Source organism: Oppia nitens, unplaced genomic scaffold (genome assembly GCF_028296485.1).
Source record: "Oppia nitens isolate AA-2021 unplaced genomic scaffold, nextdenovo-longstitch-racon4-pilon3 scaffold16_pilon_pilon_pilon, whole genome shotgun sequence".
Taxonomy (NCBI): domain Eukaryota; kingdom Metazoa; phylum Arthropoda; class Arachnida; order Sarcoptiformes; family Oppiidae; genus Oppia; species Oppia nitens.
This window is the reverse complement of record NW_026533195.1, coordinates 850001-862634: the sequence shown is the minus strand read 5'-3', so window position 1 is coordinate 862634 and position 12634 is coordinate 850001. Positions and strand designations below refer to the sequence as shown.

General features: G+C 17.9%; 2 protein-coding genes across 2 annotated transcripts; both read left to right on the top strand.

The window, feature by feature from the left end:
• Positions 1-3869: 3869 nt before the first annotated feature.
• LOC128965225 (kelch-like protein diablo) lies at positions 3870-5774 on the top strand. Its single transcript, XM_054311875.1, has 9 exons — positions 3870-4005; positions 4098-4274; positions 4389-4474; positions 4587-4642; positions 4774-4981; positions 5054-5169; positions 5413-5490; positions 5581-5675; positions 5760-5774. The coding sequence occupies exons 1-9, from the start codon at positions 3907-3909 to the stop codon at positions 5772-5774; spliced, it is 930 nt and encodes a 309-aa protein (XP_054167850.1). The 5' UTR covers positions 3870-3906.
• Positions 5775-9049: 3275 nt separating this feature from the next.
• LOC128965224 (kelch-like protein 1) lies at positions 9050-11035 on the top strand. The gene is made up of 8 exons (XM_054311874.1): positions 9050-9080; positions 9152-9334; positions 9385-9457; positions 9545-9600; positions 9830-10055; positions 10532-10650; positions 10789-10866; positions 10941-11035. Exons 3-8 carry the CDS (start codon positions 9426-9428, stop codon positions 11033-11035), a joined length of 606 nt encoding a protein of 201 aa, XP_054167849.1. The 5' UTR covers positions 9050-9080; positions 9152-9334; positions 9385-9425.
• The last annotated feature ends 1599 nt before the right edge of the window (positions 11036-12634 follow it).

The window sequence follows — 12634 nt, the reverse complement described above, 5'->3', positions numbered from 1 at the left end:
AAATTTATAGTTTATAACTAAATTAAAACTATATATACAATATATAATAAATTATTGACTATTTTAGTCATTTAATAATTTTAAAAATATTTACTATATATTATTAATGAAAGTACTAATAATAATTAAGTTAAAAATTTATGATTAATTCAATATTATTATTTACTTTGAATAACAATTATATATTAATCATAGTTAAAATTTTATGAAAATTTAATGACTATGTATTAAAAAATTTAATTTTATATAATTTTTTAAATTAAAAAAAAATATAATAAAACAATTTATTAAATGTTGTTTTGTTTGTGTATATTTGTGTTAGTGTGCGGTTACAGTATTGATAATCCAATCAATGTGTTTAGATATGCGTACAAATATATTACCAGAGTCGGCAACTTTAGGCGGACAGCCACTTGATTTGTCTGCCGGCCAATACCTTATACTTAAACCTATAAGTACTGCCCGTTGACTATCAAACTCATACTGAATCAATGGTCCACCCGAGTCACCCTAATTTTTATGAAAATATTAATATAATTCAAATTGAATTAAAATATTATTGTTTATTAATAATAGAGATAAAAATCAAACACCACACATAACTACACATAAACACACATACACAAGCATACACACACATACACAAACATACACAAACATACACACACATATACACATACACAAAAATATACACACATACACTCACACACAAATATAAACACATACACACACATACACACACATACACACACATACACACACATACACACACATACACACACATACACAAACATACACAAACATACATACACACACATACATACAAATAAATACGCACTCACACACATACACACAAATATACACACATACACATACATAACAACACAAAAAAATATACTTTTATTAGTAATTTATTATAGACTAACCGAACAGAGACCTAAGCCATCATTTAAAGGATATCTATTGCTTTTAATTAAATGATACCAAAGATCTGATACGTTATTAGTCGGTTCATTCATACGCAGCCAACCCGTACGCAATGGACCCAAATTTATGACATAATTTTCATCAATATTACCGAAACCGGCAAACAATGCCAACTCTTTATCGGTGTTAACACTGTCTCTATCGGGCAAACAAATAGCATTAACTGTCGGATATCTTCCAACCGTTGACTCTGTTGTTGTTGTTTTAGTAGTCATCGATATATTTGACGACAATTTCAATAATGCAATATCGTATGCAAGATCTAAACCGGGTATTGTTTTCATGAATTCCGTATAATTGGGATTAATTACATACATATCCACACCGTATGATTGACTATCGTATTGACTATAATCGTGAACTAGTCGTACACTTATTGTATTATCGATACTTAAATAATTAAAATACATAGTTTTTAAATAATATCTATTAATAAATATATATATATTGTTAAATATGTTTTAGTTTGGTTAACTAATAAAAGTTATTTATAAAACACATTTAATAATTATTATTTAAAAAAAATATTTTAATTACAATATACAATGCGCTGCTGTTATAATCCAATTGTTATTTAGTATAACTCCTGTACACCGTTTGCTGTTTAAAATTATTTATGAGATAAATTTTTTTAATTAATATTTAAAAAATATATAATTAATTTAAATATAAATATATATATATATGAAAATACTTGTCATATTTGAAACCCCAAAATGTTTTGTATATATCAATGATTGCAATCCAAGGCCACTCTCCCGGTAGAGCTAACCGTCCGTTTTGGACATTTGTGGTCACATTATTATTTGATGACCACTTGAAACAGTGGTTTACGCCGTTCATCAACAATGACTGCCGACTGATACCACAGTTGTTCTCAGTTACCGACGGGTAGTGTTTGATATTAATTGAATGCAAACCATTGGTTACAAACACAACAATAAAACCGAATATTATATAAGATTTCATATTTTTAACAAAAAAAACTAATAATAATATTAATACTTATATTTTGAAAATTATTTAATATTAATTTAATCAAAAATAAAATAAAATTATTGAAAATAAATACATAACATATAATACTTTATATTACATAAAAATATGATATTATAAGTTAAAAAGTATTTATTTTTTTTCTATTCAGTAATGCTTAATTTTAAAAATAATAAAATAAAATATGATATTTTCAAATATTGTTTTTTATAAATAATATGTAATATTAATCAATTAATACAAATACTATATAAAGATATTTAATTTAAAAAATAAAAGAAAAAATTAAAAAATATTATATTTATTTATTTTCATATAAAATATAATTGTTTAAAAATTTTTATTTATATTAATAATTTTTAACAATATATTAATGTTAGATAAAACAATAATTATTTTTTTTAAAAATATATTCAAATGTAGATAAAAAATTTAAATAATTTAAAAATAAAATATTAAAGTATAATAAGCAACACTATAATTAATGATTAAGTATTTAATATACACAAAAATAATTACAAATATTTTTTAAAAAAATACTAAATAATATATCATATAATGTTAATAATTATTAATTAAAAGTTTAAATATTTGCAAAAATAAATTTAAATATAGATTTACTGTATTAATACAATAAACATAAATTTTGTAATATCTTGAATAAAATATATATAAATCAATTTTTTTCAAAAAAAACTAGTTTATTATAATTAATAACTTTTTATATTACGATTAAAATATTGTTTTAGGCATTAAATGATTTAAATCTAAATGCATAATAATTAATGATTAAGTAAATTATTTTTATAAAAAAATAAAATTCTAGAAAATTAAAGATTTTTAAATTTTTAATTATGTATATTTTTATCAATTACAATTAAAATAATGATTAGTAAAATTAGTAATTAATTATGTTATAGTAAATATAGTGCAATATTAGTACTATAATATATATATTTATTACTAGTTGATAATTATTATAATTATTTTTTTCAAATGAAACTATTATTGATAATATTAAATTTAAAAAAAATATGATTACTAATAAAATTATAGCTAAAAATAATATCAGATCTATATATTTTATAAAAGTAATAATTAATATTAATTTTTTTTTTACTTAAATAAATAATATATTTAAATATCAATGATAATAAATATAGATTAATAGTTAACTTAAATTTTAGTAAAATATAGTTCAAATAATAAATTGATAAACATTTCAACTTTAATTTTACTTTAATTACTAATAATTTTTGTTTGTTTTATATTTTCAATTGATAATTAAATAAGATTTATTAAATCAAAATTTTTTTTTTATCAATTTCATGTTTACAGATACTTCAATTTTTTTTCTAAAAATGTTAACTAATTGTAAAGATAACTTATTTTTAAAAAATACTAAAATAACTTTTAAATTAAGTATTAAAATACAGTATATATATATAATACTATGCTAAATAGCAAATTTTAAAAATTTCATTATTATAAAAAAAATTTATTAAAAAAAATTTATTTTAAAATCTTTATCAAAACAATAAAATTAATAATTATTTAAAATGTATAAATATATTGCTTTTAATAAAGTAATAATAGATTGAAAAATAATTTAATCAATTTCAACATACTTAAATTAAAACTGATTTTTTTTAATCAATTTCAACTTGTTAGATTAATAATAATTCAACTTAAATTAGATTTTTATCTAGATAAAATTTATGCAATAAATATATCTGTATACAATGTATCTATATATATATATATATATATATATATATACTGTACACGCATAATATAGTCTATATAAAATTTATAGTATATAAATAAGTTTCAAAAACTTAAATTGATTTAATTAATAAAGTTATTATTAATACTTTAATTAAGAATATTTTTAAAAATAATTTTCAAACAAAATAAAAAAAAATGTTTGCAATTATATATACTTTAGTTTTGTTGAATACAATTATTGGCAATTTTAATGTTTACGGATCATTCATAACTAAACTACCCGCTAATGCTAACGTATTTTAATAATTAATTAATTATTTATTTATTTTTAATTTAATTATTAATTAAGATTATATTAATTTTATTAATTTTTTATTATTATTTAGACTACCAGTGCTATCTATCTGTGCGGCGGTTACGATGGATCTGTCTATCAGACCGGTTGCTATAAATACGATACCCGATCGGGTGATTGGCCACCAATGCAACCAATGGACACTAGTCGGGCATATTTCGGGTTTGTTGCGGCCAATAAAAAATTGTATGCAATTAATGGCTGGAATGTAAGTATACTAATAGTTTAGTTGTAATTATTTTATTTTGTTTAAACTAAAAAAAATATTAAAAATAATATTTTTAATTATTTTTTTTAATATTATTATTATTTTTATTATCAGGGTAAGGAAATTGTTAATACAGTTGAATCATACAATACGCAAACAAATCAATGGAAATTAGTGGCATCGTTGAAAAATAGCCGAGAGTATATTTTTTATAATTAATTATTTATTTATTTTAATTACAGAAAATTAAAATTAAAATTTAGATATTAATTAATTAACTATTTTTTTCTATTTTATTTAATCCCTCTGTAGTAAGTTTGATGCAGCAGTTATTAACAATACTATCTATGTTTGTGGCGGTGAAAATGGTAAATTAAATTTAATTTTAATATTTAAATTTTTAACATTATATTTTTTAAAAATAGTAAAACTAATAAATAATAAATAATTTAAATTATATTTTATGAACTAAAAAATTCTATATATTTTTTCTATTTAGAGGATACATGCGAATACTATTTGGATAAAAATTTATGGGAATTTAGTACACCTATGGGCGAAAAACGGGAGGGTCTGGCACTGGTATCTAACGGTGCGTACTTGTATGCCATTGGCGGCTACGATGGTTACAATTATCTATCATCGATGGAAAGGTATGATCCAACATCTAGACAATGGGTACCAATGAAATCAATGCATTCAACAAGGTTAGTTAGTTATTATTATAATTAATTAATTAATTATTTTTTTTTAATAATTAATCATGTTACATTTATTAGGGCATTTTTTGGTGCAGCATCATTTAAAGATAAAATTTTTGTATGTGGTGGTCACGGCACCGGTACAGCCATTTGTGAATCGTATGATCCTAAACTAAATCAATGGACACCAATAGGTTAGTGATGTAATTAATTAGTAATTAAAAATAATAATAATTTTTTTTTTGATTTAATTAAAAGTAGGATTAATTAATTTAATTATTAATTATTTAACTAGTATAACTTCTTAGTTAAATAATTAATAATTAAAATAATTAACCTAATCCAATTATTTCTATCTTAGTCTAATTATTATTATTATTATTATTATACTATATTTCTACTTGCTAACAATTTATTTTTTTGAAAAAATCAATTAGCATCAATTAAAGATAAACGATTTGATTTTAAATTGATTGCATTTGAAGATGAATTGTATGCATTTGGTGGCTATTCAGGTATTTTCTATTTTATTCAATTAATTAATTAAATATTTAATTATTATTTTTTATTAAAAAAAATTAAAATACAATCTATTATATCAATAGATTACGAGATAAGCGATACGGTTGAAGTATACAATTATTTAGCCGATAAATGGGCTAAATCTAAACCATTGCCACACAAACTAATGGATTACGGGGTATATTATTATATAATACTAATGTAGTTATTATTTATTTTTTAAAAAAATAAATAATTATATTTATTTTTTTTCAATTAATAGGTTGCTGTTCTTTAAACTGAAATTGAATTAAATTGTTATTTACTAAAAAATTAATATTAAAATTTTTTAATATGTTTATTAAACAAGAATATAATTACTATTTTATAATTTTCTTATTTTATTAATATTTTGTCAAAAAAACTTTTCAAATTAAATTTAATAAAAAAAATTTGTACTGCATTAATTTTTTTGTATTGTTAATTTAATTAATTTGTTTAATAAAATATTAAATAATATGTCATATAATGTTAATAATTACTCATTAAAAATTTAAAAATAATAAAATAATATTTGCAAATTTATGTACAAATGTACAAATAAACAAAAATGCAATATTAGTATTTAGAAAAATAAACTTGCTTTATTAATTATTTTTTAAAAAACAATAATTTTAAATAATAATAAAAAAATTATTGAAAATGTTTTTTCTTTAAATTAAATTACCATATCAATTATATCGCCCGATTTTAAACCAAGTTCACTTAATATTGTCGATTTAAAGCTTAAAGGGTCTACAACTAAATTTTTACCCAAACGTATGGCTGTACCATATTTTATGGTTACTTTACTACTATTATTAGTTTTTTGTTGAACAATACGATCAATTTGATGAAATAAATCAATGATTAGTGTATTATCAAGTGCTACTAAATGATCAAAATTATTGGTTTTATGGTTAGTATGTCCGACAATACGTATGGTTAGATATTCTTGACATTTATCCTTATTATTATTATTTGTATTATCACTAATTATACAATTTTTTACGCATTTTTCTATTAGTTTTACTTTTTTTTATAATTTTTATCGCACTCATAGATAGCCCCATCAATACATTGCGATTGAAATATAGCTCTATTATTGGGATTGTTTGGGGTTTTCTTGATGTTGTTGTTGTTTTTGATGTTAAAACAATATTGACCTTTAATTTTGCTTTTACATAGACAAGTTCCTTAAATTTTCCAAAAAAAATAAAAATAAATAAAATGATTAAAAATTAAATTAAAAAATTATTAATAGAAACTAATAATTTATTAATCTTTGAACATTTAATTTATATATATAATTATAATTTGATTACATATAACAATGTGAATTTTTTTTAAATAGACAATTAATTATATATAATAAACTTAATAATTTAAATAAAACTATTACTACTTTGTAATTATTTTATATTATTATATAATAATAAGTGGTTTTGTTTATATAAAATATATTTAAAAATTAATTAAATATATTTTTTTTTAAATTTTTAATTAAAACAAAATGGTTTTATAATAACAAAAAACATATTTGATTTTTTTTGTTATAATAAGAGATATATATTTTACAATAATTATACTTATTAAAATTATATATATATTTTTTGATTATTTTTTAGATTATTTAGTGTTTTTTTATAAATAAATAAATATATATATATATATATTTAATTATATAATTACCTTGAAAAATCTCCCCCATATTTAGTTCACTATAAATACAATTAAATGATAAAATAGCGATAATTGCATTAATAATAAATAATTTATTCATAATTATATTTATAGATTTTTTTTCGACTTTAATATAACAATCGGTATATAATTAATGACTAAATAAAAATTAATTAATTTTTAGCTAAAAAAAATAAAGTTAATTACTTTTTTAATTAAATCATAATTAATTCTATTAATTGTTTAAGTAATAATTTTTTTTTAAAAAATCATCAATATTTTTTTCGAAATATAATAAAATCTCTAATTTATTGTTAATATTACATAATATATATTTAAAATACTAACAATTTAAAAAAATATTTATATAAAATAATTATACTGAAAAACACTACTAAAAAACTAAAAAATTATATTTTTTTAATAAATAAACTAAAAAATAACTATAGTTAAACTGTAAAACTTTAAATAAACTTTTTTTTATTACTAATCAAATATGATGTTATTTTAATTGACCAGTGTACAATAATTAGATTTAAGTAATATTTTTTAGTTATCATATAAAAAAAATATATAATTACAATAGAATATAATTTGATATTTTATCATGTATGATTTTTTACAGATAAATAAAATATTTAACAATATAATAATAAAATTATAACAAAAAATTTTTTATCATGTATGATTTTTATGATCATGTTATGCTTATGTTTTTAACTTTGTGTACATATGGGTGTGTATATATTAGTATATTTAACAATGTATCTATCAGCTTTATTTTTAACCAATTATAATTAATTAGTAATTAAAATAATAATAATATAACTAAGATAGAATTTTTTTTTAAATTTAATTAAAAGTATGTTAACAATTTGTATTATTTTTTTTTGTAATAATTTTATTACTTTATTGTTAAATATTTTATTTATCTGTAAAAAATAAACAACAATATTAAATTAAAAATTAATTATTATATTTTTACTTTATTGCAGTAATCTATTTTATTTCCAACATGAACTTTGATATTTTTAATTAGTTTTAATTATTTATTAATCAATATAAATCTATATTTTATCATTAATTAAACTTATTATTTTTATGAAATATTTTTGTAAAATTATCAATAATTCAATTAATACATTTAGTTATTGAAAGTAATTATTTATTTAAGTTTTTTTAATCTCAAATTAGATTTTATTAAAAAAATATTATCTGGCTGATTTAACTTTATTAATTAACTTAATTTAATTTCAATTTATAATATAAAACTATATTTTTAAATTAATTTTAAAAATTTAATATTTAAATATTCAAATTTAAAAATAATGTTATGTAAATAAAATAATAAAAATCAAATCAAATAATTAAATATTAAGTCAAAGATAAAAAAGTATTATTATTTTTTTCTAAAATTATTTAAAATAAATATTTTAATTGTTTATAATACTTGAAATATGAAAGATAAAATAAACATACAATTTTTTTAATTAACTTAAAAGTCAAGTGTTTATTATAAATAATTTAATATCTAATTTATAAAAATAAAATATATAATAAAGTTATTTTTTGTTAAATATTTTTAGCTTATCTATCATAATATGTTTTTAATTTAGTAATTGTAATAAATTAGATATATTAATACTTAAACTTTGAGTTTTTATTTCAATCATTTACTGATATATTTTTACCTATAAAAATAAAACACTAAAATGTTTAGTAATAAATTTTATTAAAATATAAAAAATAAATTATAGTTGTTTATTTTAAAAAAAAAATGTTTATTTCATTTATAACTGTTTTAACTATAATACAATGTTTTAACAATGTACTATTGTTTAACAAAAATATTTTATCTACTACAAATATCAATAATCAAAATGTATAATTAAAAAATTTAATATATTAAAAAAATATATTTTATAATAATTTTTTTATTTAAATAATTTTTAGTCTCGAAAAAATAGTTCAATTTATATTTGTGGCGGTTTTGATGAAACTGGATATACATCAAAATGTTATCAATATAATCAACACACAGCGGTTTGGCAATCAATACAATCAATGTCTATTAATAGAGAAGATTTTAGTTTAGTTTCATATAAAAATCAATTGTTTGCAATCGGTGGCTACAGTGTATGTATAATAATAAAATAATAAAATTTTATTTAAAAAATTTTGATTAGTCTATAAGTAGTGTTGAATCATACGATACTATGACAAACACATGGAAATAGGTTGCATCTCTGAGATTATCAAGCAAGTTTTATACTTTTTAATTTAAAATTTTTAAAAATATAGATATATTTTCTATAGAATAAATGTTTATTTTTTATAATTGCTTAGTTATATAGCAGCTGCTGTACTCAATGACACTATATATGTTTGTGGCGGTAGAAATGGTAAAATTTTTATATATATTAACTAATAATTTAAAGTAATTGTTATTTTAGTTTATATTATTTATTATTGCTAATTTTATGCAAAAAATAGATAAATTTAAGTTTATTTTTAAAAAATAATTAAGTTTTCTAAATAACATTAAGCACACTATTGGTTTATTTCTATTAACAATTTACTATTAGTAAGTTTTAATTTAAATTTATTATTATTTTTATTTTGTATCTATAGATCATTATCTTAAAGTATGTGAATATTATTCACCAGATATTATGGATGAATGGTATTTTCAGACACCAATGTCTATTGAACGACAGGGTCTGGAACTGGTAGCCCATAGTGATGGCTATCTGTATGCTATCGGTGGTCATAGTAATGATGATTACTTAAGTACAATGGAAAGATATGATACACAAACTAAACAATGGACACCAATGGGTAATATGCAATCAAAACGGTTAGTATAGATTTTTTTAGTTAAATAAATAAAATTTGAAAAAAATTATTCACTTTTTAATAAATTTTAATATATATAWATTTTTTATGTGTGTGTGTGAAAAATACATAAAAATTAATAATAAGTAATTATAGTTTTATATTGTAGTGTTAAAGTTAATTAAACTTAATAATTATTATATATAAAATCTTTTATAAGTATCTTATCTATTAATTAAAATTTTTTATGAAACATTTTCATAATATTTATAATAAAAAATATGTAAATATTATGATATAATTAAATATCTAATAAGTTAAAAAAATAATTATATAAAATTTTTATATAAATAAAACAATAATCAGTAGTATCACCTTAAAAAATCAAATCATATCAAATCGTTAACAATTATCACTAATCACTAAATGATTGATGTGATTACATTTAAAAAAATAAAATAATCAAAAAAAATCAATAACAAATTAAACATTTTATAGATATTATTTTGGTTCGGCATCATATATGGACAAAATATATGTTTGCGGCGGTTCGGGTAATAGTGATTCGAAAACATGTGAATCGTATAATCCGAAAACAAATCAATGGACACCAATTGGTTTTTAATTTATTTTTTGTTGTTTGCTAATAAATTTATATGATTTTAGATTTATTAGATTAAAATACTTTTAGATTTTTAGTATAATTAATTAATATATAATAATTTTTTTTAAATATTATTATTTTTTACAAAAAGCATCAATGAATGATCCAAGATCTTACCATAGACTAATAGTTTTTGATGATGTTTTATATGCTATGGGCGGCGAACCGCGTAATACTAATTTTTTTTGGAAAAATTATATATAATTTTTTTTAATTAATTATTTTTTTTAAAAAAAAAATAAGTTACAAATACCGTTGAAGTATACGATTATCAATTGGATCAATGGTATCATTCGCARCCATTACCGGTTAAATTASMWGAATTTGGGGTAAAATAGATGTTTTTTATTTTATTTTTTATTATTATATTATTTATTTAATTAATTTATTGTTGTTAACATTATTAAACTGGTAATAATTTATATCTAATTAATATTATTTTTTTATTATTGTCTCATAGGCTGCTGTAATAACAACCGATAATAACTAAAATAAAGTTATTTAATGAAATATAAAACATATTTTATCTAAAAATGATTTATTTATCATCTTGTTTAATTAATTAATAATTTTTATGATTGAGTTTATGATTATTTGAATGATATTTTTATTAATCTAAATAAGATAAAATGAATAAAATTTATATAATTAATTTTTTTCAATTAAACACTAAATGTTATAACATGTTCTATGTTTTATTAAATAATATTTCAGCATTTTTTAGTTCAGATTTTAATATTTCATAAATTAATTTTTTGTTATAAACTATAATGTTGATTATTATTTATAAAAAAAATAATTTATTATTAATACTACTGTTTTTTTTAATGTGTATGTATGTATGTGTGTTTAAGTGTGTGCAAATTATTGTATATATATTTATATTGGAAACATTTTAATAAAAAATAATGTTAACTTAAAAATGTTTAAAAAGTAATTTTGTTAGTAAAATCAAAATTAATAAACATTCAAAAAAATATGCATCTATTATCAATAAAATTATTATTACTATTTATTATAAAATAAATGTAATAAAGCACTTGAATTATTTCTAAAATCATTAATTAAATTAAATTAAATTCATAATTATTATTATTGCAATGTGTTGTAACTCTCATAATGATAATTAAATTTAATACAATTATAAAGTTATTTTCATTATTTTAACATTACAACAATATATTTTTTAACAATTTTTATTATGTTAACAATAAATATTTTTATACAATTATATTAATATTATTTTTACATTTATAAAAAATAAATTTACATTTAATAGTATATTAAATATTTAATTATATATTAATATTTAATAATATATTTAATATTTAATAATATACTAATATTAAATAATATATTTAATATACAATTAAATATTTTAGATAAAAATAAATTATAAATATATGTCAAAAATAAAATATATTTTTTTAATATTTCATTTTTTAAAAAAATTATAACCTCTACCACACCCTACTCTACACTACCCCCCTATTTTTTAGTCCAATTATGTGTAAAAAATATGTCAACTGTATCGCCATTTTTGTAGCCCAACTGAGTCAATGATTTATCTGTATTAACACTGTTTGAAAAATATGCTTTAGTACCCCTAATACTAGATTGACCATGTTCAAATTTTGATGATTCTTTTATATATTTTTTCAGTAATTTGTTATTAATTTCGGTAATAAAATCTGAAATTTTAGTCGTCGATAGCGATATTTGATGATCAAATTTAGCCATTTTTCTTGATTCGCTAATCAGACATATTTTAAGGATGTCACCTCCATTAGTATTGATTCCTTATTATAGATATTATTTTTAATTATAAAAAAATATTAACAATTTATTAACAAAAAAAATAATAAAGTAGTTAAAATTATATAATTATAATATATATATATAAACTAATTAATAAAAAAAAATTTAAATTTAGTTAT